Here is a 27,904-nt window from a genome sequence, read left to right as displayed (position 1 = left end):
AAATTATTTTAAATATTTTATTTAAAACTAAATATGAATAGTACCTGACGAAAATTGGCCGCACGATGTACAATGAACGAACATAATTTGAGGATCCCTAAAATCCTCACTAAGAGGATATGGAGAGGATTCTCATTCAAAGGACTTATCCAACATTAGACCAGACATTCGTGTCGTGTTTTTTGTGTTCGTGTCGTTTTCGTGTCATACCAGATATCTTAACGGGTGTAATACCCGTTAAGGTAAACGAGTAATATGACCCAACCCGAAATCGACATGTTAATATTATCAGGTAATATAAGCTGACCAGTTACCCGTTAAAGAAAAAATATTTTAAATCAATAAATAATGAAAATGAAAAACATAACTTGACCAAAAAAAAAATGGAAAACAGAATACTAAATTAGTATAAGCCTGCATACCACATTGTCACAATAATAGGGTAAATCGCCAAAATGGTTCATGATATTTGCATAACTCATCACTTTGGTCCCTGAGATTCCAAATTGATAAAAGTGGTCCCTGAGATTGTCCACCATCCATCATTTTGTTCCTTCCGTTAAAAACTCTGTTAAGTGTCCGGAAGTTCTTGGCCGGAAGTTTGGGCAATTTTCAAAGCTTCGTAACTCAATCGTTTCTTAACCAAATTCGACCCATAATATATCAAAATGAAGATAAGAAAGTGTAGAATAAGATTATACCTATTTCAAAGCCCAATGGTTGCCGAAGATGGCCGGAAAATAGTCTCAAAGTTGACTGGTCCGAGTGAAAACTTGAAAACTCACCGGAAACTGGGTAAACTTTAAATGTTCATAACTTCTTCAATACTCAACAAAATCAAGTGATTCAAAAACAAAAATCATACTTCTCGATGAGATGAAGAGAATGGTACCTTTTTTTATGCTACCTTGCCGTGGTTTGGCCAAAAAAGAGCTTGAAAGTGGCTAACTCGAGACCAAGATAGCCACTTTTGAGCCATTTTCCGGCCAAACAATGGTGCTTTATCCATCAAAAAAATGTATCATTCTCTTTCTCTTGTCGAGAAGTATGATTGTAGTTTTGAATTACTTGATTTCGTTGAGTATTGAAGAAGTTATGAACGTTTAAAGTTTACCCAAATTTTGGCGAGTTTTCAAGTTTTCACTGAGACCAGTCAACTTTGAGGCTATTTTCTGGCAATCTCTGGAAACCATTGGGCTTTGAAATATGTATAATCTTATTCTACGCTTTCCTATCTTCATTTTGATATATTATGGGTCAAATGTGGTTAAGAAACGATTGAGTTACGAAGCTTTGAAAATTGCCCAAACTTCCGGTTAAGAGCTCCGAGAAACTTAACGGAGTTTTTAACGGAATGACCAAAATGATGGATGGTGGACAATCTCAGATACCACTTTTATCGATTTGGAATCTCAGGCACCAAAGTGATGAGTTATGCAAATCTCAGAGACCATTTTGGCAATTTACCCCACAATAATATTACTTCAAAACATGAAGAAGAAATAAAACATTTGTCTTTCAAGTATTATATACCCCAAAATAAGAACCTAGTGAAAAAAAACATTACTTCAAAATACCAAATATTTAAAGATATGCAAAATGAAGAGAGTTTTGTTTCAAGGTTGAGAAACCTTGCACGTTTTTTACAATAAAAATTCAAAAGATGATGTACCCATCCGAAAAGCTTAGAGGATGCGATCACAAGTGCATGCATATTTTCTTCATATTTTTCACACTTGTATTATAATTTTTTTTAATGTGTTTGGTTATTTTAAATTACTTGATATTTTATTTTTAATGTGTTTTATATTTTTTTAATCTCACTCTTTGCCTATAGTATACTAAATAAATAAATAAATTTTATAATTTTTAATTTATATAGAATAATAATACAATAATACATATTTATTATACAATATATACCTATACATCTTATAGTAAGTTGTTTTGTAGTATAAAAAATTAAAATCCTCAAAATAACTTTTTTTTCTTAACGTGTCGAAACGGGGTATCTGTGTGTCACCATCGTGTAAACCTGTTAAGGATCTAGTATTAACGGGTTCTTATCGTGTAACCCGATAACGATTTGATTAGTTATCGTGTTGATCCGAAATCCGTTATTTTCGTGTCATTAACGGATTATGTAAGAAATTGTCATGTCTATCCAACATGACTTAGGGCTAGTTTGTGAATACTTTGATAGGAAGCATTTATAATAATAATACTATTTGTCATCTGAAAGTACTTTTGTTAGAAATGTTATTTGTCATCTGAAAGTTCTTCAAGTGATTTGAAAGTGCTTTTCTTTCAAAATTAATTAGAGTCAAACAAGCCAATACTCTTGTGGCTTTGCAGTAAGCATGTTTACTAGATTCGAAATTAAAATGAAGTTTATTAGTTTTTTTTTTCTTATATTATTTTGTGTTCGTGCTAGAGTTAATTGTGATACAATATAAATGTGTGTATATATTATGACACGTTCATGGGCTGAATCTAGTAGACTAAAAGAAACTCTATGACGGATGTAGCCCCATTGGTCTTTCTGCTTATATGTTCAGCTTCTATGTCTGATGCCACTAACTAGAAAATCATTGACCAAAAAAAACCCAACCCCATAAGAGGGATAAGATCCTAGTTATTGGGTTTATATGTTTATGGTATTTTATCTTATCATTGTAGTAGTTGGTTTCATCCAACGATTCTGAGGATAGAGATGTGTTCCCATCCCTCTACTAGAGTTGTATATAAGCCTCATTTTAACATTTGAGAAATGGATAAATGAAAAGAACTTTTATTTCTTACTTTCCTTGCATTTTCCTTTTCTTCTCTATTCCTACGGAATGGGTCCTATCATCTGGTATCCAGAGCCCAGGTGTGCTTCCATGGGCAAGCGCTCGACACCGGTTTCTGTGGCCGACGTTTCGAATGCGGTATTTGACCGGCAATTTCCGCAAGAGCAAATCCTCACTCAAATCCAGACCCTACGTGACAAGGTCACGATGATGAACGTCCGTCAGGTTGAGCTGGAGCACCAACTCACCGATCTGCAACACTCTCTCACAGATCTGGCCATCCTCGATGCTCAGCATGAGCAGGTCCAACAGGCTTGTCTTGAGGAGCTCCGTTGTCTAAAAACCCAACCCCCCACCCTTCCTCAGCCCACATGGAGTACTTCTCCATCACAGCCCATCGCCATCTCCCACCCGAGGACCCTTTTAACTGCTGGTCCTTCATCCCCCTCTCCTACCACGCCGCCATTCCACTCCTCTTCCCATCCCGTTTGTCATTTCCCCACCTCCAGATATTTACCTCAGTCTTCCAGCGGCTCTGTTTTCCATCCATTTGACTCTGACCCACATTCCTCCCACCACTACCCACCCCCTCCACCAATCCACGGCCCTCATTTCACCCACGCCCACTCGACCCCTCCCAATTCGCCCATGACCATTCCAGCTCCAGACTTACAGGGGCCGACGACGTCCACACCCACCATCATGGAGTTCACAAAGGCATCGCTCGAGCTGATTTTTCATCATGCGAGTCTGGACAAGCAGGTTCAGCGTGTTACGGAATCCGTGTCTTCTGTGCCTGTTTGCCAAGACAGGTTGCAAACTCAGCCTATGGAAGGTGAAGACGAGATAGAGTCTCAATTGGAGGGTTTGGATTCAATGCTTGGATTGAACCTTTTCCATGCACTTGAATCGACGCCGTCAAACCCTTACCCGAGGTCGCTCATATACTCGCCACCACTGACCTCCATTCCGCATTTGGAGTCAGTTACGAAGGCTCCTTGCTCCTTGTCAACCATTTTGATTCCCTCAATTTTGCCGGAAATTGGGTTTTCTCCCACAGTGCCCATGGGCTATCTTCAAACCGCACCACATCTTCCATCTCAAATTCCATCACCTGCACCACCGCAGCTAAGACACCATCGTGTTCCACCGTTGCTTTTGACATCTCCGTTGTTGACAGCAATGGCAACTCCGTCCAGAACCCGGGCTTCCGTAACGGTTGAGGGCTCCCGCACAACGACTCGTTTTGGCCATGCTTCTACGCCAATCAAGCATGTTCTGCAACCAATTTCTTCCGTGGAGATGAAGAGGAAGCCTAAGCCAAAGGTCCTTGGCTCCCGACAGTCCAATAACTCTTCGAATTTTTCCTCCTCCTCTGTAGGATCAACTTTGCGCTCCTACTGTCGCACTGATGGTCTCGTCAATACCGTGCTGATTAACGATGTTACCGCATCTCGCTTGAAGGGTGGCTCTCAGACTAGCTGCAATGGCAGTCGAGTTGTGCCACCATTGGGTAACCCTACTCCTGCGATTGAAGATCTCTCTCCTAAGGAAGATTTTATTCAGATTGCTCACCGAGTTCCCCGACCAAAAGAATCTGACAAGGCCCTCTTTTGTCAGGTACCCATATTGCATTCTCCACTGAAAAATGCACGGTGGCATTTGGAATTTCTTACACACCATATGACCGTTGACATGATTATGTTTCATTCCTGTGGGAGCCGAAGAAACATATTTGATGTGTTTGACAAAATGCTGAAGAGAGAACTGGCCCAAACATATGTGCCTGACCTTTCACTTGATCCGCACCATTGGATGGAGATTACTAAATCGGTTCCTAACTTTCTGCTTGTTGAAATTAGGGAACGTTGTACCCTGGATGTGTTTCTTTATGCATTCGAATCCCTTGGTATTGGGAACAAGGTGTACCTTGAATTCTCACTTCATTGTCCTGATTGGTGGTTCCTAACGAATTCATTCCTAACTAGAAATGTTCAGAGTGATACCGAGACCATTTTGGTTTCTCCTGTTACCTTGTTGACTGGCACTTTTGGATGGGTGAGTTCGTGTTCCATGGATACTTTTTTAAGGATGATTGTGAAAACACCAAAGTGGGAGTTTACTAGTAGAGGTTCCATGATTTGTTCTACAATTTGGCAAAATAATATAACTCTGATGGCCAATGGTATTTTCTACCCTTTCATAAGTGGCTTGACTGAAGTAATTTCCACTTTTACTTTATCTAGACATATGATTGATACTATGACATCAGTTTGTCTCATTGTCTCCCATTGCAACACATGTGTTACTAGAACCATTATCAGGCTTTTGGAAAATCTGCCAACTTGAAATGGCCTACAAATGGACATTTTAGACAAGAAAATGAAGTGTTTGCCGTTCTTATCCGTGGACAGATCATCTCAAAATCATGGCAGAGTCACTTTCTCTTAATTTTAAAAAGTTGATTTCTATGGTTCTTTCTCTAGCAGTGGGTACTAAGCAGATTGGTTGCTCTTCTTTTTCTCCTAATCTTGTTGAGATTGAGAACTTCTATTGGATGCTCATTCTTCCCACGTTGCAGTCTCCGCATGCGACTGAGCATCCTATGCTCATGGATAATGCATTGGAAATTTTCATAGCAATCTGGAATGCTACACTAGAAACTATGATATTACAGTTTTCTCTAACTTTGCCTCAGTTCTTGAGTGTCAAGTCAACAGTTATGCATTCATTTGCTATCAATGACCTTGACCAGTCACAAAAAAGCAAGCACAATATTCTCCTGGAGCACTTTGGTGCAAGAAAAGCTAGTTTAGGCCTTGCTTACTTCAATTTTCATGATAATGGGATTACTGCTCTTCTCCAATTCAATCTGGCAATATCTTTTTTAAGCTCTTATTTCCCTTATGTTCATCGATGGCACATACTTTTATGGAGCCTATCAGCAAGTTATAAACTATATCTGCTTGGGATGTTTAAGGCTGCTATGTCTTACACAGGACCATGGTGTTTTGAGCTAATTATCAAGCTGGTGAGAAGTGTTGGGGTCCAGCTGTACCACACTATATATACCCACGCCATTTTGGGACTTTGGACTGCCAGGAGTCTTGAACAAACCTGTAGTGTGATGTATGGTGTTTTGAGCCATTTTGGAAATGTTCATGTTATCAAGACTTGGGCCATTTTGTTTGCAGATCATTCCTTCATGGTCAAAGAGCTATTACGTTTGGTCGAGTTGATACAATATTGTGTGGATGATGCCAATTTGTCTGATGCATCGCTACTTGCTCCGAGGATGCCAGATTATTATTCGATCAACACCAAATTTGATGATACCTACTTGTAGAATGTATCACGGTATAAATTGAAGATCATTTTGGGTCATTGTTCAGTACCATTATATGCATCAGGATCATTAATGCCAAAGTTCTTTGGTTATATCACTTTTCTGGATTTTTGGAAGCTAGTGTGCTTGTGGAATGCTAGCAGATTTGGGAATTTAGCATTTTCACCAAGGGTATATGCGGCTACATATCCAGCAACTGAGGTCAAGTTTGCTAGGATTGAATTGGTACCCCACTATTATATTTTCTATCCTTTGCCAGCCATGGTGTTTTGGGCTTTCAGCTTTCGTCAAACCAAAGGAGAGGTTGAATATCATTTTAGGAGATGTGTGCTTCATAGCTCCTGCACTTCTACAGAGACCATGCATGGTAGAAGCACAACTTGGCAGGCTTGGTTGAAAATCTGTTTGGAAGCCAATTTTCTTGTGGTCTGTTTGGAGATTCACACTGCACTGGTTTTGGAGGCATCTATCATGATACGTTTTTTGGAACCCCAAGGCTTGGGAGAACAAGCCGCGCAAGCCTCTACATGCCAACTTGACGGCATGAGGACATGCCTTATTTTAAGGGGGAGGGAATGTTAGGATCTTAGTTATTGGGTTTATATCTTTATGGTATTTTGTCTTATTTTTGTAGTAGTTGGCTTCATCCAACGGTTCTGAGGATAGAGATGTGTTCCCATCTGGGCACTCCTCTGCTAGGGTTGTATATAAGCCTCATTTCACCATTTGGGAAAGGGATGAATGAAAAGAACTGTCATTTTATTTCTTACTTTCCTTGCATTTTCCTTTTCTTCTCCATTCCTACGGAATGGGTCCTATCAAAGAGCGAGTTTGAGGGAATCAGCAAAGTTGCGACACAGACTAAACGAGGATTCAGTGAGCAGAAGTGGCAGCATTGTTTCTTAGTATGTGTATGAAGATTGATCTGCCGCAATGGAATACCACTACACTTGTACTAAGCAATGGAATACCGCTACACTTGTACTAACTTATAGTATCTACTGTACTAGTAAATTTACGAGGAAAACTAATGAAAAGGGCTTGAAAACTTTGAGTTTGAATGATAAGGACAAAATAAAGGGTAAAGTGAATAGTGTCATGATTGACTTTTTAGTGTAAAAATGTGGTTTTTCGTTAAAGTGAACAGTACCGGGTGCTTTTCGTTAAAGTTCCCAAATTTACGCCATCGATTAAATTATATATACTAAAACTGTTCATTAACAGTGATTTGACGAAATTGTCCCTCATTTGCTACCTAATTCTCAGCCATCGATTAAATTATATATACTAAAACTGTTCATTAACAGTGATTTGACGAAATTGTCCCTCATTTGCTACCTAATTCTCAGCCTTTTTCCTCTGTTATACATTGAAATCACGTATTTACCCCCATTGTACGCGTGTTGGTTATCGTGGAAGGAAATGGAGTCCAAATCTTCTGCACCCAAAAATCCTTGTGGCTTCTCTGTGCCTTTGATTTTATTAAGCATGTCAACAATCACACCCAATCAAATCAAACTTCAAGTCCCGAGTTCCAAGACATGCTCAATAAAATCAAAGGCACAGAGAGGCCAAAGGGGTTTTTGGGTGCAGAAAACTCTCTCTCCAAAAAGAGAGGTGGCATTAGGAATAATGGCTTTTTTGAGAGAATTAGAGTTTGATCTCTTCATTTGGGTTGTGCATATTTCATTTGATCTCTTACTTTTGGTTGTGCAGATTTCATTTGAATTAACTTGGGTTGTGAGGAAGTGAATAATTATTTGAATTAATTAATTTCTCTTGGGTTGTGCATATTTCCTTTGAACTAATTTGGGTTGTGTTTGAGCATTGTACATGCATGAACGTGGGTAAAGAGTATGAGGATAAAGGGAAGAGAAAATGTTGTGATCATCCACCTCAAACGATTTGTTGAGGTATTTTTTGTACCTTTTTTTTGTTTAAAATTATATATTTTTCATATGTTAGCAGTATGTCATCGAGGAATGTTAGTGCCTCTTTATTCAAAATTTTCTTTATTTAAATATATATATATGTGTTTAGAAGTGTAAATTTGTATAATTGAATCTTTGCTCCAATTTTATATTTCATTTTTTTGTGACCTTCTGCAGAACTTGGAATCAGCTTTTCACATAACATGGATGATGAATATAAGAAACTCATACACAGAATTACTCCACCAAGGTATATACAAATTAAAATCATAACTTGCGTCAATATAGAATAAATTATTTTTTAGCACACAAGTTTGACATAATAATTTTTCTCATAATTTATAAAATATTGTACAAATTTATGCTACCTGGCAATCAACGACTAATATTACTTTCAAGAAGGCAAGACTAACATATGACATGTCACATCGGTATATTTTTCACAAATAGATGGTAAAATTGTACACATCACATTAGACAAGTTTCATCTTTTTTGCTTCCATTGTAACACATTTCTAATTAACATTTCGTACTAAATTTTGATTAAACTTTATTTAAATGTTTGATTTCAGAATTTCACAAGTCGAATTACCACCTCAATAATAGAAAAAAATACATTTGATCTCCGGTTATAAGGTGACCTCACCTCTCTCTCTCTCTCTCTCTCTCTAAACTCAATTTTGAACTTTTTATGCATATTTTTTTTTTAATCATTGGCTCTCTTTATTATTTTTGTAGTTGTATTCACAACTGTCCAAGAGAGTACAACAAAAGGTCAATTTTTCCATTGGAAGCACCTCAAGTTAGGAACAAGTCTGTTATCCAATTACATTCATGGCATATAACACTTGAAAGGTCAATTTTCCATTGGAAGCACCTCAAGCTAGGAACAAGTCTGTTATCCAATTACATTAATGGCATATAACACTTGAAAAAGCTAATGATGTATTTCAACATTGTTTAGCATGTAGCAAGCTTTGTTTGACTGATATACTCAATACTGCATTTGTAATTTTATCATTGGTCCAACTTTTTGAATAAACAATTTCTCTTTCCTTGCACTTTGAAAAAATGGATTTTTATATTTTTTGTTAGTATCTAAATTTGTTCCATTCATGATAAGGTTTAGCAAAATATCTCATATGATTTTCAATCCCGTACCATCGCCGGTGCAAATTTCTAATATCAACTAAGTACCAACTGTACCATGTATTGTCAATCGGTACTTGTGTCAAACAATCTTTTCGTGTAACTTTTTAATATTAACTGACGTACATATAACATGACTAGTAGTTAATAAATGAGATTCACCATGGCACCGAACCAAAAAATTCTTATCCCTTGACGTATATTTATATTCCAACATCATTGTTATTCCAAGGGCAAGATCTTGATGGAATATCAATTGATTTTGGAATGAATTCTGCAAAGTTAATTTAGTGCCCTGGCTGATATAAGTTGTGGAATCCAAGTAGCAAATTGCAAGCGTGGTCCTCTAAACAGTGCCAACCATTCCAACTTTAACCATATTCCCAAGTCAATTTGTTGGCGTAAAATTCCAATTTTTTTGGTGATGGTTGTTCAGATGTTCTCCCCAATTCCAATCCCTATGCTCCGATAGAGATTTGCAGCTTCTTTGATAATGGATGGCATGGAAAAATACAAGGAGTAATTTACTTTAAAACTGTTGTCTATATATTGCAAAGAACATGCATATAGTTGGCCAAAAATTACAAATGGCTAGCATAGAGGATTGGGGAAGAAGCCAAACTCTACACAGGCTTGCCAAGCAGCTTGAGTTTTACAAACCTCCCTCCGCACCAGATAAATCAGAGGATGATAACGAAAGCGATACATCTGTGAACTCTGGTATAAGCTTCAACTCCTTAGCAGTCGGCAATGAAGAGTGTTCTTGTGTCAAGTTGAGATTGAGAGAGAGAAGAGCAGCTGTCCTGATATGCATCTTTGAGGGAGCTGAGGGTGAGCTAAGAGTTATTCTTACTAGGAGATCCATGAATTTGGCATCACACCCAGGTATAATATGCTAAATTTGTGTGGAAATAATTTCTTATTTGTTAATAGTCTCAAATTAATGTTAGACTTGGCCATGGACGCTAGGGCTTTCTAAATGTGTTCTAGAGATTACACAGGAGATGTAGCATTGCCCGGCGGAAAAATGGAGAAGGAAGATGCAGATGAATCTGCAACAGCACTAAGGGAAGCCATGGAAGAGATTGGACTCGATCCAAGCCTAGTTCAAGTTGTTGCAAAGCTAGAGTGCTTTATGTCCCAGGTACCACGTACATGTATATGCTCATTTCTTTTCTTTTGATATATCGGTACTACGAAATTTGAATCGAAGGTAATTTTTTTTTGCCTTGCGCAGCATTTGGTCACCGTTGTCCCAGTGATAGGACTGGTAGCTAGAATTGAAGATTTCAAGCCTGTACTCAACGCCGACGAAGTTGATGCCATTTTTGATGTTCCATTGGAGATGTTTCTCAAGGTTATTTCTACCATACAAAAACAGTGTATTGCACTAGAAAGGTCACAGGCAGAGCATGCATATGTCAATTTATGTTCTTTTGTCAAAACTTAATTAACAGTGATTTCTTCTTGTGTAATGCAGAATGATAATCACAGATTTGAGGACAGAGAATGGATGGGTTGCAAGTACATTCTCCATCTTTTCGATTTTGAATCAGAGCAAGGGCCGTTTCTAATTTGGGGACTAACTGCAAGCATTTTAATTCGGGTGGCCGCTGTCATCTACCAGCAGCCTCCATTATTCCAAGGACACAGCCTCCCTGACTTCCAAGAATTACAAAAAGCCTTGCATAGTGTGCATAATGTTGATGTAACATGAGATTATATACTACTACATATGTTGTAGAATTAAAATAAAGAAATGAATCCCTATTGATTCATCGTATTCCAGGGTCTTAGACGATGATTGAAACCATTTAATTTTTAGATTCTCTTTCAACGGTTATCCATCCTAAAAGTCAACAAAATTAGTGATTGCTTATATGCTTAATTTTTAGCTTTATACCAAACCACATTTGCACATTTTTAAGTGACCAAACAGTTTTGGATTTGGATGATTTTTATGCTAGGATAACCTTGAAGACTTCAAATATAGACAATTTCGATCGTTGGATTGCATTGTGGCACAGCCTTAGGAAGAACTAGAAAATATGCCCGTTCGTTGCTGCGGAAATTGAATGCATCACCCGTAACTGTATAAATAAGACATATTTAACCTGAATAAATTAAACACAATCATGAATGAACAGAGAGACACATGAGTGAATGAGGTCAAAAGGATAAGCAGCTTGGCTTTTATATACATTCAACTAAGCTGACATGTAAAGACATTGTACAATTAGCTAGACAAAACTGAACATTCAAGTAGCTAACTTTCCAAGCACAAACGTTCAAAGCAAAAAATATGCAGAAGGCTTGTTTCCATAAGAAACAGAATAAAAAGCAACATGCAGTTGACACATATTTTGCTTCTGCAGTTAAAGATGGCACACACTCAAATTGCACAAACACTGCACACACTCACACACACCTGCATGGCACAAAAGCAGTGTAAAATCTACATGTTTAGGCAATATCATCACGCTTGAGAATTCAAATTGTACAAACACTGCACACACTCACACACAGGGGAACCATATTATGAACCAGAAGCTTTCAAACTATGCATCAAAAGCAAAAGCAAGATATAAGAAATGAAAATGAAAAAACAAAATGAAAGCTAACATATGTCTTAGGCCAACATATTTATAAGATATGGATACCAATCCACTGGACTCTAAACACCTAATAGTCATGAATTTAGCTAAAGAATGTTAGCCACAAAAATCCTATTAATGAATCTCAAAATTTTCCCTAACCATTAAAATGGTAATGAAGCTCAGAATATTCCCTAAACACCGAAACCCACAGTACATGCTGCCTTGAAACACCCCAACCCCCTTTTTATATTTTAAAATTTGTTTAGTCCTTAATTGGTGAGCCCGTGGGGCCCACCTTGTTTTATTTTATGTTTTCTGGTCTCCCTCTCTCTTCTCTCAGTTCTCTCTTCTCCCTCACCTCTTCGGCAACTCTCTCCCCCTCACTCTCTCAGCTCTCTCTATCTTAACCCCTTCGAGAGTTTTTCTTACCAACAATCATCACCATCGTCTTTATCTCGTCGCTACGAACTCAACCATAGTCTTGGCATCTTGAAGTCGAACCACGAAGTCCCGTACACGAGCTCCGGCGAGCATGCCCCTTTCGAGGCCATTTCCGGCCAAACCACGACAAGTTAGACGTCGTGTGAGGTACCATTCTCTTCGTCTCTTCAAGGGCTACAACTTTTGTTTTTGTCTCGCTTGATTTCGTTGAGTAGTGACAAAGTTATAGCCGTTTAAAGTTGGGTAGTTTTCCGGCCGAATTTCCGGCCTTCTTCTTCGGCAAAACCAGGCCTCTCAGGCCGTTTAGAATCCCACGGGCCTTAAGCCCGTTTTGCCTTAGCCCAAATCCCCAGCCCGTTTGATTTTTATTTTTAGTTATTTGTTTTAAAGATCCCAAAGGCCACAGGCCTTATTTAGAATGGCCTTGGGCCGGTTTTTGGTTAAGGGGCTCTAAGCCCAGCCCTTTAATAAGGCCTTAGGGCCTGTGTGTATGTGTATGGGCTGTGTGTGTGTTAGTAGTGTATGTATGTGTGTTTGGGCTTAAGCCCAAACCACCATTTTTCATCCTAACCCTTTTTAACCAAAAACCCTAGGTTTCTAAAATCCATTTAAAACCCTAATCCGGATTTCAAGCCTAAAACCCGTTAGACCTAATTTGACCGTTGACCCCAGGTCAATGTTGACTTTAGGGTTGACTTTTCGGGTTTTCGTCCGAGACCCTTCTTAGGGTAATTCGACGTTCTGAATCTGTTTCCAATGTCCATTTTCTCAAATTCAATTGCTATTATATAGTTTTATTTATTGGACTCTTTATGTGCTTAGGGACAATTATTGTGACGTTTCCGTCTTCGCTAGTGGTGCAGCTTTTAGCAACTAAGTACTGTGAGTGGACCCCTTCTAAAATTACATGATTTTATAGTAAATGCATAAATGATTAGCATGCCTACGGATTTATGATTTGATTTATGTGAAGCTTGTTGATTTAATATATTGATTTTCGTCTCATGTTTTGGTGAGGAAATAAATTGTTAGCCTATTTTGAGCTATATTTTAATATATCGTATTTTCTATAAAAACCATGAACTGGTAGACTATCTGACAGATGACGATAGGATGCTAGAACATGTTTTTGAACCCCTCTTTATAGTGTAGACAATGATCGGTATCTATGCTATGAAGTGGTTATTTATGAGATGCGTAACTATTTGTGCGTACATAGTAGACACTATGCCGCCTGGGGCGAGGATCTGGTGTTGGCAGTTAGGCCGGGAGAAATAATCCCTAGCGAAAGGCTGAGGGACACGGTGACAAGCATTGGGCCGGGAGGGAGTTATCTCTGGCTACGGGCACAGAGACTTAGGTGCAGGCATTGGGCCGGGAGTTATGTTTATTCGGTGATCTTACTAGCAGCACACCGCGTTTACGAGACGATCTGTGAGACGATTCATGCTTTGGTTGTACGCGATGATATTCCGCGATATGGCTTTTGAGATATTTTTGGCATGCTAGGATTTTTATTAAATCCATCACTTATTATGCTAATAGTTTTCACTATTAAACTGTGGGGGTTAGTATCTTGATAACTGTTTTATTATTATTATATATATATAAATTTGGTCTACTCACCTTTGTTTTGCGCCCCCATTCAGGACTTAGGATCAAGGCATCTAATCCCGGCGTCAAGACACTTCCGCAGCAGCGTCTTTGAATTCTCTCGATGTAGGACCCACTTCTTTATTCATTCAATTTTATCTCAATTCTTTTTAGTGATTAGGTTTAGTTGTATGTTCTGAACATGTTCCTAAATTATTAATTCATGGTATTTTAAATTCATAACCCTTATTTATTTCTTATTCTTAGCTTTTGTATTAATTAATGGCTTTCGTCACCCTCGGGTGTCGGCCAGCACGTGTCTATCCTGGTATTCGAAGAATATCAGGGTCGGGGCGTGTCATGCCTACCCAACAAAGATAAATTAAAAACAACAATTGCAAGATCAATAAGGACTTTGTGAACCACAACGATTAAAAGGGCCGGAAAAACAATAATCCAGATAAATAAAAGAAAGTGCAAATTAAAGAGCACCAAAAAACCAAACACTTTCAAGGTTGTCAAACAAATTTTAGTTCAAGGGTTTGAACCCATTGATCTAACTGTAAACATACAAAGGACAGAAGAAAAAATGCAGAAGAGAAAATCCAAAAATAAGAATGCCCCCATGATTATTGTTTTCATTTATCTCTCACAAACCAATCACATATTTAAAATCCATGTATGAAAGCTTTAGAAAGATAAATAAAAAATCCATATAACTAAATAGGCTGTGAACCCTAAACCCTTATTTTCAAGCTCAATATATTTGCCATTTTATCATGCGAAACACATCGAAAGCCAAAGTTCCCGATCAAGTTTACAACGACAAACACATCACAACTTGCTGTTTTTACGCGAAACACATCCAAAAGTCAATACATTTGCTGTTTTTATTCATAAACCAAGCTCAACCCACTTTATGATTGCAAGAAACACAAAAAATACAAAAGAAAATGCACACAGCATGAACCTCACCAAAAAATCTTCAACAAACAACACAATCTCACCAGCGGTGAAACAATAATGGCCTTGCGCCAATAGCCATCAATAACCAATGGGTTCGTGCCTTAAAACTTATTAATAATAATTAACAAACAATGGAAGCAACAAAAGCTTGTTAATAATAATTAACAAACAATGGCAGCAACCTAACAACAGAATTAACAGCACACTAAGCATCTACAAACCATTAACATTATTTCCCAAAATTTCTTCCCCAATTTCATCGATGGCAATTTTATTGATAGCAATTTTACAAATGGTCACCTAAGCATCTGCAAACCATTAACATTACACCAACTTAAGACAGCAATTACACATTCCACTGTTATCGTGGTGACACATAGTCAAAGGATGCCACTATTACATAGCCAAATCCAGTCCTGACGTGCACAAAAAAAATGTAACAACAGTCATGAAACCACCGTGAATAAATATACCTCAAAAGCCAAAGGGCCAAGTGCTCCGTCCAACGATCCAAGTTTCTGAAAATCTCAAACACAGCAAATCCATTAGCACTAACTCACAGAACAGCGACGATAATTATAGCTCAAAAACCGTGTTGAAATTCCATTAGCACTAATCACACACTGCCGGAACAGAGATCATAGGAAAGCTACACCAATTAAATGACAAAGACTAAAAACCACAAACAGGAAAAAAAAAAAAAACAAAGTTATCAAACAGGAGGAAACTGCCAGAATGAAACTGGCAAGTGGAGAGAAATATATATATATTCGAAAATTAGAAGAAAAATAAACATGATCTTATTTGTCAACAAATTGGAAAAAGAATACAACGAAGGCCTGGAAAGCTTCAACAAAAAATAAACAAAGAAAAGGCTCAACTTGTAACCACACTTATGGAGGTAATTACACACAATAAATAAATTATGATTAGTTAATTGTCCAGTCCCCCAATTTAACAATTGTTACATGCATGCGATCGAATTAGACCTGGGAAGTGGGAAACATACATAATCCTTAAGCACTGGGTTGACTGCAGGGCAAGCAAGTATCAAATTAGAATCAATATATAACATCGTTAATTTAACCTAATTTTAAATGACTAAAACCTTTCCTCCATACACCTTAATAAATTAAGTTTTTTTCTTTTTCTGGTGTATTTTGATTTTCCCTCTCTTTGTTTGATTTGAGCTCTAGTAGAACATGCGTTGTGATATATTTGATAAGTCTGCTCAAAAAGAGGAGGCTAGAGCCTAGAAACGCTTATACAGAAGATATTCCATAACGTTTCCATGTTGAGCTATGACCAAGGCAGAGTTAGACTCAAATCAGGATCACTACAGGTTCAGGGAAAGGATTGCCAAAAGAATGCATGTATAACTTCTCCTACAATTACCTAAGCATCCTATTAATATATGTGACATGGTACAGAGACTTTACAATCAAGAAAACGAAGAATGCAACAGTTGTAAGGTCTTGTTTCTTATCAAAATAGATCCCTCTTAAGAAAGGGACTTATATGCACTAAATTTGAATACTACTTAGGAGATAAACACACAAATTCCTAATCAATCAAGTTATGAAGGTCCTAAATCCCAATCCCACGACCCCATTTTCTTTCCCAAATTTTCCAGGCAACCAAACAGACCCCAACCTAATCCTAATCGGCAAATTTCTCAATCAAACACCACTCAATCATCCATCAAAAACCAAGGAAATTCAAGAAAACGAAGAATGCAATAGTTGTAAGGTCTTGTTTCTTATCAAAATAGATCCCAGGAATGAGGCAATTTTGAGAAGCAATTGTTGGGTAAGAGTACAAAATTGCATGCTTTTCATTTTAAAGTTCAAAATTTTAATTTCTATTCTGAAGATATATATTATGTATCTTCTCATCTTTTTCATGCATTTAGATACCTTTTGAGAGAAAGTTGCATGCTATTTTATTTCCATTTTGTGGTGTTCTAATCTTTCAAAAGTACTCCACACATGCAGTGCTTCTTCAAAAGTGGAAAAAAAAAACAGGGAAACTATGCGCCCAGTCAGATTTTAAAGTAAGTTTGAAAGTCATTATACCTCCTGTTAGTTTCTCCTATCCTCACTTGGGCTCCATATGGAAAGATTTTCTTGACAGTTCCTTCTAAAAGTGTTCCCTCCTTAAGGTATAACAGTTCCTGAAACATTATATGGCAAACCAATGTCAGTTCTTATGAAAAATAAGATCATAGAATCTCATAACAAACAATGAGAGAACATTGCAAGCAACAAAAAACATGAATAGATTAAATGTTAAAATCCAACTGACCCAAGCTTCTTTCTCACTCAATACTAAGTCATTCTTAGCTTCATCTATTCGAGTAATCTGCACATACATCCGACAACCCACCTACACCATTAGGAAACAACATGTGTAAGAAGCAGATTAACAAATCAAACATATGCAACTATTTAAGGGAGGAAAAAGTTAAACAATGAAAAGTTGTCAGTGCCTTGTTTAGAGGTTGAGGCAGGATGCAAATACCCGGCGTACCCTGCCTGTTGCCATTCCTAGTCTCATTACTTGTACAAATAGCTTCACCAAAAAGGAGATTTTCAAACTTGAATTTAAAAATTTGACTTAAGTTCAAATACGTCACAGATGAATTGATTAACTACAATATCTGCTGAAAATATATGACAAAAAGTTAAATTTGAATACTGATCAGGAGGTAAACACACAAATTCCTAATGAAGCAAGTTACCAATGTCCTAAATCCTAAGCACAAAAAAAAAAGCACACTAATCAAATTAAAACATACCCAATTATAAACTATCATTAAAAATGAATATTTCATCATTTTGGTTTAGCAGCATAAAGCCTCATTAAAAAGAGAAAAGGAGAAAATGCAGAGAGAGAGAATACAACAGCATAATCAATCAAGTTGATGCATATTTCAATCAAGCCTCAGTAACAACAGAAAATATGGCAGCACAAAGCATAACAGAAGTCAAGAAACCATTTTTAAATTTGAGTCAGAAGACACACCAACTGAAAATAGTGCATTACCTTTTAAATCAAGGGAGGAAACAGAAAAATCAAACTCTCCCATATACCTCCCTCAGTAACCCCTTTCTGACCAGCTAACCCCACAAACTGCACACAACCATGCCTTCCCATCAATTCTTGCGGAAATGGCTTCCAGCTGGAACAAAAATTCTGAAATCAACCCTACCCCCTAGCCCTCCATTTAGGCTTGGCATTTTGGACCCAACCCGTTAACCCGACCTGACCCAACCCGTTAATATTTGTATTTGGATGGATGCTTAACAGGTCGGATCGCTAACGGGTGAACCCGTTAACAACCCGTTAAATAACGGGTCACTTTGGGTCAACCTGTTAGACCCATTAAGACCCGTCAACACCCGATAGCACCCATTAGTTGAGGATATTTTAGTAATTTTTGTAAAGTCTTAATAACAAAAAATAAACTTTATGCAAAATAATAATAATAATAATAATTGTTACCGAGTGTTAACGGATGAAACGGGTGACCCGTTAGCTTAACGGGTCGGGTTCGAATGACCCGTTAACTTAACAGGTCGGATTGAACCCGATCCAAACCCAATAAACCCGACCTGTTTACAAGTCTACCTCCATCCCTGCCTCGCCGTCTCTCTGTGCACCCGTTGTCAACAAAAACAAAACCAAACTTTCGGGCACCCCTCTCTCCTCCCATCTTTACTCCCATCCCTTTTGCAACGCATGACTCTTCCTTCTCTCTTCTTCTCTCACGCACGACACTTCCATCTCTCCTCTTCTTTATGCCATTCTGCAGGCTGCAGGTTAGCCTTTGTCGGTGAGTCACGGCATCCACCTCACCTTATACCGAAACCAACCAAAACAAACCCAGCCACGGCCCAAACCCGCAAAAAGCCCATCCTCCCAAACCCAAAAAAGAAACTCCAGCCCGAACCCAAACCTTCCACAGAGCCCACTGATTAAAGCAATGGCATGGCGCACATAGAGAGAAAATCGAGTCCAACCCACAAAGGCCACTCTGTAAAGCAGTGGCTTGGCGGTAAATAGAGTGAAATCCGGGTCTAAACACTGTTCATTTGAACAGTGCAATTGGAATCCCTTCCCTTCTTTAGACTAAAGTAATGTCTGTGATATAAAATTTATGGGTAAATTACACAAAACTACGGGTCGAACGACACTATTATACTTCATCTTTTAAAAATGATAATGTCATACCTCATTTTACGAATTTGTGCCAATGTCAGACTTCCGTCAGTTTTTCTGTTAATTTCTCTGTTAAGTGCTGACGTGACTAAAGACGGGACCCACTCATTAATCTAACTAGATTTAAAAATAATAAAATATATTTTTAATAATAAAATATTAAAAAATTAAAAATAAATTATTTTTTTGTATAAAATTGTGGGATCCACCTTTACAAATCCTTCCAACCGTCCCCCCCTAACCTACCTCCACCACCCCCTCTCTCTCTCTCTCTCTTCTCTCTCCCTACCAACCTGCATCCCTAAAATCCCAAAACCCATAAACCCTTCCCCACCCGTCCCCCCCCCCCCCAACCTTCCTCCACCACCCACCCTCTTCGATGCCAAGGAAGCCGACAATGGCTTCACCTGTAGCTTCTCGAGCTAGTCCCTGTTCATGTACAAAAAAAATAAAAATAAAAATAAAAACCAATTCGTCTTCCCCACCCGAGCCCACTCCCAAATCAGACACACCTCTTCTCCCCACCTGAGCCCACCCCCAAATCAAAGAAACTCATTCTCTCTCTAATCCCTGCACCATCTGGATAGGAAAGGTGAGGTCAAAGTCGAACAGGGCCGCCTTCTCAAGATTTGGTAGGTTTTGTCACATCCCGGCTCGGGGCGGATCACTTCCTGGGCCCGTTCCACCACCGTAGCACGATATTGTCCGCTTTGGGCTTACCATTCCCTCACGGTTTTGTTTTTGGGAACTCACGAGCAACTTTCCAATGGGTCACCCATCCTGGGAGTGCTCTGGCCTCCTTCTCGCTTAACTTCGGAGTTCCTACGGAACCCGAAACTAATGAGCTCCCAAAAGGTCTCGTGCTAGGTAAGGATGGGAATATACATTTAAGGATCACTTCCCTGGGCGATGTGGGATGTTACAGGTTTGATGAGATTTTTAGTTTTGAGATTTGTAATGGGTCTTGGGATTTTGAGGATGCATGTTGCCCAGAGAGAGAAGAGAGAGGCAAGAGAGATAGAGGGTGGGTGGTGGAGGAAGGTTGGGGGGGGTGGGTGGGAAGGGTTTCTGGTGGGGATAAGGGGATCTGGGTTTTTGGGAAAGGGACACGGGTTGATGGGTGTTTTTTTGGTTTTTTGTTTTTTGTTTTTGTTTTTAATTTTTTAATATTTAGTTAATATTTAATTATTTTTTTAAATATTTAATTATTTTTTAAATATTTAATTATTTTTTTAAATTTTTTATTAATTTTTTAATAGAAAGTGGGCTCCAAATCAAACCACGTCAGCATTTAACTGAGAAATTCACAGTCAAGATAACAGAAGGTATAACATTGGACCAAATTCTAAAGATGAGGTATGACATTGTCAATTTTAAAATATGAGGTATGATAGTGTCGTGAGACCCATAGTTGAGGTAGTTTTTTGTCATTTACCCAAAATTTATTGTAGAAAGACCATGAATAGTCATAGTTTGGCAGAAACCTGAGCCTCCTGAACAAAGAACATGGAAATACAACAGCTACAAATAGGGGGTCCCTCTAAAAGTTATAATAATTGTTGTCGTTGGATTAAAATTCAATGACCCGTGTTCCTTGCTTAAGAGGCTTAGCCTCCTAAGCTGAGGAGAGGATCCAAATCTGTTCTCCAAAATATAAAACTGGAAAGGTTAGCACAGAGTTCTTTGAAATTCAGTTATCTAATTCAATGTAGCTGATTTATGAATGAATGCATTCCCTTTGTTCATGTTGTTGCAAACCAAGAATCCTTCTATCAATTTGCTTATTAGTAAAGCTATAATTTCATCGAAAAAATCCGACAAAAAATGATTTATTCAGAGTCAAAACTATCACTAACATCCGTGTATACATATAAGCAGACTTACATTACATGTTCCCTTTGCACATGCTCCGTACCATGACCTAGTCAACTCTATAGAAACTTCACCGTAGTTTCATGCATCTTTCATGGCGGAAAAATAGGTGCTCAAATAACCAACCTTGTTATTCCTGGCAAAGTTGTATATACGATCGGTCGGATCACACTACTGATCAAATATTAATATTGTCATTAACTTAATTAATTCGTTGTGTAATTCAGAAAAATGTGTTGAGAAAAATTAGGATACACAGCTCTTAACACAAGTGTTAAAGAGACAAAACAAGTAAAAAATTTACTTGTATTACACTTACAAAATACTACAACGCAAACTCTTAAGGACACGCCTTAGAAGCTATGACACTCTTTTTCTTTCTAAAGACAAACTCTAGACCACTCACTCTTACAAAACTACTCTTGCTTCTCACTCTCACTTGGTTGCCTACTTACTTGATTACTTTATTACAACACCACACCCATATTTATAGATGTGATCAGCCGACCTTCCTAAATGCCCATCCGACTTGGGCTTTCATTATAATTAACCTTCTAATTGTTTCTACAAACAGCCCACCGACATAGGCTTTTGCTTCACACATATGTTACAAGCTTCTAGAACTTTTTAGCTTCATATGCATCAACCTTATCTAGCATTTTCTTAATATGCATGCACCGGCCATTGCTAGAATTCTCTAGAATCTAGACACCAATTAGGCTGGTGTTGATCTTCAACAAAATAAGGTTTCGTCACAAAAAGTCCTGATGCAACTAGTAGAGAAAACATTCAATATAAGGAGACTTAATTTGGTCAGGCGTCCAGACGTGGGACATGCTTTAACAACTCCAAATCTCATTAAAATCAATTACACGAGTGAAGTCCAACCCCATTCCCATTAGAAGTGAATTTCACACGAAGCCACTAATGGATTGATCAGATTACAAAAGCTTAAGGTCCATGCCTTTATTTCTCTCCACAAAAAGGATTAGAGACTACTAACTAGCCACGAAGGCAAAGCTCTTAGTCCCCAAAATTTGGCCATGGCCGGCCTAACAAATGCTTATAGTGTAATAACCCCGGCGGCCCCGCCGTGGCTAAACAAAGGCGACAACGCATGGCAACTTACAGCCGCCACTTTTGTAGGGTTACAAAGCATGCCGGGCCTTGTGATCCTCTACGCCAGCATAGTGAAGAAGAAATGGGCAGTCAACTCAGCCTTCATGGCCCTCTACGCCTTTGCCGCCGTGCTCATCTGCTGGGTCCTTGTAGGCTACCGCATGGCCTTCGGGGACCAGCTCCTGCCATTTTGGGCTAAAGGTGCACCCTCTCTTGGTCAAAAGTTCCTCATCTACCGAGCCAAAGTGCCAGAAAGCACTCACTTTCACGACGGCGGATTGATTGAGACACCGACGGTTGAGCCATTTTACCCCATGGCATCACTTGTCTACTTCCAATTCACTTTTGCAGCCATTACTCTTGTTTTGCTAGCTGGGTCTGTTCTTGGCCGCATGAACATCAAGGCTTGGATGGCTTTTGTCCCTCTTTGGCTTCTATTTTCGTACACTGTTGGAGCCTTTAGTCTTTGGGGTGGTGGCTTCCTTTACCATTGGGGTGTCATTGACTACTCCGGCGGCTATGTCATCCATCTCTCCTCAGGCATAGCGGGTTTCACCGCTGCCTATTGGGTAGGTACTTATGATTAAATCGTGAGCCTAGATCCTCTGCTGATGTTTTTTGTGCTGATACTGCGACGCATGCGGTTTTAGAATTTAGACTAATTTAAAGGTTTGCACATGTACTAATAATACCATATGTGTTCTAGGTTGGTCCAAGGTTGAAGAGTGACAGGGAAAGGTTTCCACCAAACAATGTGTTGCTAATGCTTTGTGGTGCTGGGATGCTGTGGATGGGCTGGTCAGGCTTCAACGGCGGGGCCCCTTATGCTGCAAACATTGTTGCTCCAATAGCAGTGTTGAACACAAACATATGTGCAGCTACAAGCCTTCTTGTGTGGACGTCTCTGGACGTCGTGTTCTTCGGCAAGCCGTCGGTGATCGGAGCTGTTCAGGGCATGATGACGGGGCTTGTATGCATCACACCTGGGGCGGGGTTGGTGCAGTCGTGGGCGGCTATTCTGATGGGAATACTTTCTGGTAGCATTCCATGGGTCTCCATGATGGTCCTACACAAAAAGTCTACCCTGTTGCAAAAGGTAAGAGTTTCTGCTTTCCACACTGTCTTTTTGTTTCTACAATTTTTTGGTATTGTTTTTTGGCATATGATACGCATTCTGTATTTTCTAATCATGTCGTTAAAAATTTAGACGTTCTAATCTTAAGATAATTTTTAACGTTCTAATCTTATAAAGAGAAATAACTTATGCTTCTTAGGTTTAAGTCTCCATCAAACATTTTAATTTGTTTATATTTGGTCTTTCATTTCTTTTCCTTTGTTTTTTTAAATATTCATCTAGCTTACTTAGTATTCAAAGATTTCCACCTTATAGTCCCAACAAAAATCACATCCATCATTTTCCGCTATACTAATATATTATATTCGTTCCTGTTATCCTTTAAATATGTACCTCCATCAACTGTAAATTGACCACAAGGAAGATTAGGTTTTCTAGAAGATTTCCATTAGTCCTCAATCCTCTTTCCTTAATGCTTGACCAATCATCAATGAACAAAAGATCATAAAAGAAATGAAAGGAATAGAAGGAGAAAAAAACTAAAACTAACATTACAAATCCGAGTTAGGTCAGTTAAAATAGCGTGTTCGCTTGTTGCACCTAATTTCAAATTACCTTTTTAAATTAGAACAACGTAGATTATCGCCTTATGGTCACATAAATTAAATTAAATTAAATTCTTACCATATACAATATTTGATTATTTACAGGTGGATGACACCCTAGGGGTATTTCACACACATGCAGTGGCAGGGCTTCTGGGAGGTCTGCTGACTGGGCTTCTGGCGGAGCCAGCACTTTGCAAGCTTATACTGCCAGTCGGCAACAGCAGAGGTGCATTCTACGGTGGCAATGGAGGGATGCAATTTCTGAAACAATTGGTTGGAGCTATGTTTGTGATTGCTTGGAACATTGTCTCCACCACTATTATACTTCTGGCAATTAGGGTTTTCATACCTCTGAGAATGCCGGAGGAGCAGCTTAATATCGGAGATGACGCGGTTCACGGAGAGGAGGCTTACGCTCTTTGGGGTGATGGAGAAAAATATGATCCAACAAGACATGGTCGGAATACAGCAGCGTACGGCGAAGAAATGGCACCGTCGCCGTATGTCAATGGTGCAAGAGGTGTGACCATTAACTTGTAAATCACCTAGTGCACTATGTCGGATGCATGTAACATATGATCACATAACTAATATGTACGTATCTGTTAGTAGAAGTTTTGAACAAATTTCCACAAAAACGTTTGAAATTTTGAATGTGATTGTGACAGGATGATTTTGTCAGAAATATTGTTTATGACTTTTTGTTTTGAGACTGTAACACGCGTGACATACAAATATCATCAAAATGTTTACATTAACAGAGTTAGATGAATCTAGCGTTCATATGACAAAATTTCCCTAACATTCCATTTTACTAGTTGTGATAGTTTAGTGAACCATATAAAAGCCAAGGGTTAGTCAAACGATTAAAAACCAGCAAAATTGAGTCGAAATTTGACTAGTGTGGAGACTAGTATAATTTTCAGACGAACAATAATTCTTTCACCATGTTGAGTGCACGACTCTGTATTCTTAAGGTCATCAAAACGGCATAATCCTGTGACCTCAGCAGTAATACCGTGCGATCGAGAACTCGACGCGAGTCATTAACCTGTTTGTCCATCCAATCCTGTATCTCCAGCCAACAGTCCACACTGTGTTCAATTTCTGAAGAAGACAACTCTTTTTATGCGAGCGACAATGGGAGGGGAGATCGAACTCAATACCTCGAGTGCAATCACAAATGCTCTGTAATGGAATACAAAAAGACGAGCAACATAACATGCAAAACGAATAATATGAATCCAAAGTTTACCAATTCCATTTGATCTGAGCAGATGGTAGTTTCCTTTACAGTGATTTAAGGTTGTTATACAAACCCTTGAACTGTTAACGTGGGACCAGTACCCAAAAATAGCTACTTTACATGCTAGAGTGTCGTATGTCCCACTATGAATCCTAAAACCCAGAAAAGCAGATAGAACTTTGGCTAATCGAAGTGTTCCCATTCCTGATTTGGTTCTGTTGAAGATGGCTCTGGCGTTGACGTTGGGGGATTCAGGGATCCAACTCCGGAGTCAAAGGTCTCCCATTCGGTTGTTACTGTGACAGCATTGCTACTGTTGTTAACTGGATTGCTGTTCCTCGTTTTTAGAGCATCCAATGCATCCACAAAGTTCTGGACACGTCGCACCTACACAAGAAAATTGTTAAACCAGCCATAACAGATCCCTAATCATCTATGGAACGTCAAAATTTAGAAACAGCCTATAAACTAGCCATTACATAACGACATAATTTTCGGCACAAAGAGAATAAGCTGCGAACTTAAGGAGACCTTTACAGTTTATATTCACATCCATAAAATTCCATCGGAAGCAGCCCACTTGTCCTATCTGCTGTACAAAATTTTAAGCATGGTTGTGGTCCAGTAAACAATGTAAGAGAGGCTCGCCACACCACTAGCAACCTGTAGCTTAGTGGTACCTCTTCCTATTTCTAACAGGAAGTTCTTGAGTTCCAATCCTAATATAGTACATAGTTGAATCTCCAAAGGCAGGACAAGGTTTTAAGTGAGGAGGAAGACAGCAGGACTGAAAAAGAGCACAGGGAAGGGGGAGAAAGATACTAACTATTGGAATTTGGCAGAGGGGTAACCGATCGCGTAATGCTGATCCATAAGAAAATCTATTCGCAAATACCAACATCAACACATATAATATATTGTTACTCTATGAACAATGTGACACAAAGTGTAAGACAGATGATACGTGGCAACCAATGAAAGCCATCAATGCTTATATTGAGCAATCCTTTAGTTGTTTCAAGCAACACAATGAAATGACCTCTGCGGTGGAAGCGCTCAAGCGGAGTTTACTATGTGCGAAGTTACCAAAGTTGGGTCCGGAGGACAAGCAGATACTGACTAATAAGGCCGATTGTGTGTCCTATTCCTACATATGACATATGTAACAGGGACTGACTATATCATATAGGTTTTGCATCCAACCTTTCCTCAAAAACAATTTACAAGAAACCTGGTGGGACTCTTTTTTGAATTAACACCAAGGTAGAATCCTAAGTAGAATCCCGATAGGAAATCTTTTGATTGTCCATTCCCATCACTTTCACATAGCTTCAATCACCGTAATCATTGGTGACGCTGCCATCTCACGGCTAGAATACATCAATTTTGATACAATGGATGCTACAATAAAAGACATGTTCACTTCCCTGTATCTAAAGCTACAACACCCCTCAAAACCGATGATCACATCGATTTCATCATGTGATCAGTACAACACAGCACATCATTTCCACTAGAACAAACAAAATGCGTGGCAATTCCATCATAAGAAACCAAAAATCATGCAAAATACAAACCTCTGCCTTGCGTTGCATTTTTTCTTCTCCTTCAGCTTGAATGCCGTCCAATTTCAGCAACTGCCTCGTGAGCAACTCTGTTGGCACAACAAATTCTTTATCGGAAACCTCGTTCCTGCCAGCCACAGCCACTTCCAAGGCAGCAACCTTATAAAATCAAACAAAGCATTGTGAGCACCAAACAAATCTAACATTTTGGTAACCAAATACAATTGGCACACGGAACTCACCCTCTCCGCGAGCTTATCAACCTCGGCTCTGACTTCAGCAATTGCTTGAGAAGCTTTTGACATGACATTGCTTTTGCCTCCAACATCTCCACCACCGGTTGGCACCTCTTTGCTGTTGACTCGAACTTCTCCAGCACCGACTCGCATCTCATTGCTTTGATTTACCTCCTCAACCTTACTCTCCTTTCGGGCTTCCAGAAGCAGCACCTTCGAATTATTCTTCACACCGGCAATGTCCAGATGCTCCTCATCTGCCTTCTCCATCCCCCTGAAAAAGAGTCTCTGCACCTCTGGCTCCAAATTAGTCTTCTGTGAAACATGCTTCTTCATATCCCCTGACGATATCCAAAACAACAAACAATCAAATTAACAGTGAGGATTAAAATGGAATGATAAGAACATGAACGAAAGAAGAATACCGAAAGTGGAGTGGGCAGGGAGGAAGAGCTCGTAGCGGGGCCCGTTGCCAGGGCCGAGAACGACGTCGATCTTGATCATGGGCCCACGAGAGGAGGCGGAAGCACCAACACCAGCAGCCACTGCCGCCGCGTCCTCATCTTCCCGCCTCTGGACCAGCATGCCACCTGGCCTCATCTCCCAATCGATCTCCTCGTTCTGATCGGGAACCGGCACCTTCGGATTCGGATTCGGATTCGGGTTCGGATTGTTTTTCACCATCATAAAAAATGGGGCGCGAATCGAGTCGGGGTATCTCGAAATGGAAGGTGTCGGGTGGGGGTTCGAGAATTTGGGAAAAGAAGGGCTTTGTATCGACGGTATTGACTGGATAGCGACTGAGTGAGGGTTTGAGGCAGAGATGATCGTACGGGTTTTAACGGAACGCGTTTCGTTAAAGGGTTGGTCGGTGTTTTCCATAAAAAAATTTAAAAAAAGGGTTGGTCGGTTCCAAAATCTGAGCGGCGCATTTGTCTTCACATACACGAGGGTTGATATTTCAACCATAGTAATAGTTGGCTATTTAAAAATTAGTAGGAATTCATATTTAAAATTCTTACTGTTTTAATCATAGAGTTTTGTGTTTATAATCAGGATCATTCATATTATGAATCACATTGTATAAATCATCCCTGCAAAAAATAAATTAAAACTAAAGTCATTTGGTCAATCAATTATAAAAAAT

The 27,904-nt window shown here is 39.0% G+C and overlaps 3 protein-coding genes and 1 long non-coding RNA gene across 4 annotated transcripts; 3 read left to right on the top strand and 1 right to left on the bottom strand.

The window, feature by feature from the left end:
- The first annotated feature begins 9,507 nt into the window (after positions 1-9,507).
- On the top strand, positions 9,508-11,001 carry LOC103451207 (nudix hydrolase 15, mitochondrial-like). Its single transcript, XM_008390641.4, has 4 exons — positions 9,508-10,103; positions 10,220-10,362; positions 10,456-10,575; positions 10,699-11,001. Exons 1-4 carry the CDS (start codon positions 9,779-9,781, stop codon positions 10,933-10,935), a joined length of 825 nt encoding a protein of 274 aa, XP_008388863.2. The 5' UTR covers positions 9,508-9,778; the 3' UTR covers positions 10,936-11,001.
- Positions 11,002-12,099: 1,098 nt separating this feature from the next.
- On the top strand, positions 12,100-14,161 carry LOC139189970 (uncharacterized). The gene is made up of 3 exons (XR_011573833.1): positions 12,100-12,403; positions 13,079-13,138; positions 13,906-14,161. It is a non-coding gene; the product is annotated as an uncharacterized lncRNA (long non-coding RNA).
- A 7,570-nt stretch (positions 14,162-21,731) lies between these two features.
- Positions 21,732-24,395, top strand: LOC103450680 (ammonium transporter 2-like). Its single transcript, XM_008390053.4, has 3 exons — positions 21,732-22,596; positions 22,734-23,123; positions 23,813-24,395. Exons 1-3 carry the CDS (start codon positions 21,952-21,954, stop codon positions 24,248-24,250), a joined length of 1,473 nt encoding a protein of 490 aa, XP_008388275.2. The 5' UTR covers positions 21,732-21,951; the 3' UTR covers positions 24,251-24,395.
- A 554-nt stretch (positions 24,396-24,949) lies between these two features.
- On the bottom strand, positions 24,950-27,695 carry LOC103451206 (BAG family molecular chaperone regulator 4-like). Its single transcript, XM_029089681.2, has 4 exons — positions 27,183-27,695; positions 26,764-27,098; positions 26,534-26,680; positions 24,950-25,343 (listed from the first exon to the last, which is right to left on the bottom strand). The coding sequence occupies exons 1-4, from the start codon at positions 27,637-27,639 to the stop codon at positions 25,140-25,142; spliced, it is 1,143 nt and encodes a 380-aa protein (XP_028945514.2). The 5' UTR covers positions 27,640-27,695; the 3' UTR covers positions 24,950-25,139.
- Positions 27,696-27,904: the final 209 nt, after the last annotated feature.

The sequence above is a fragment of the Malus domestica genome, chromosome 12 (genome assembly GCF_042453785.1).
Source record: "Malus domestica chromosome 12, GDT2T_hap1".
NCBI classification, from domain to species: Eukaryota; Viridiplantae; Streptophyta; class Magnoliopsida; order Rosales; family Rosaceae; genus Malus; species Malus domestica.
This window is presented reverse-complemented; position numbering and strand designations above follow the sequence as displayed.

Excerpts from the sequence above, each read along its gene's own strand:
- LOC103451207 (XM_008390641.4), top strand. The coding sequence starts at position 9,779 with ATGCATATAGTTGGCCAAAAATTACAAATGGCTAGCATAGAGGATTGG. Across the intron at positions 10,363-10,455 it reads TAGAGTGCTTTATGTCCCAG|CATTTGGTCACCGTTGTCCC; the intron begins GTACCACGTACA and ends TGCCTTGCGCAG. Across the intron at positions 10,576-10,698 it reads CATTGGAGATGTTTCTCAAG|AATGATAATCACAGATTTGA; the intron begins GTTATTTCTACC and ends TGTGTAATGCAG.
- LOC103451206 (XM_029089681.2), bottom strand. The coding sequence starts at position 27,639 with ATGGAAAACACCGACCAACCCTTTAACGAAACGCGTTCCGTTAAAACC. Across the intron at positions 27,099-27,182 it reads CCCTGCCCACTCCACTTTCG|GGGATATGAAGAAGCATGTT; the intron begins GTATTCTTCTTT and ends GGATATCGTCAG. Across the intron at positions 25,344-26,533 it reads AAATGCAACGCAAGGCAGAG|GTGCGACGTGTCCAGAACTT; the intron begins GTTTGTATTTTG and ends TTTCTTGTGTAG.
- LOC103450680 (XM_008390053.4), top strand. The coding sequence starts at position 21,952 with ATGGCCGGCCTAACAAATGCTTATAGTGTAATAACCCCGGCGGCCCCG. Across the intron at positions 22,597-22,733 it reads GTTTCACCGCTGCCTATTGG|GTTGGTCCAAGGTTGAAGAG; the intron begins GTAGGTACTTAT and ends TATGTGTTCTAG. Across the intron at positions 23,124-23,812 it reads AGTCTACCCTGTTGCAAAAG|GTGGATGACACCCTAGGGGT; the intron begins GTAAGAGTTTCT and ends GATTATTTACAG.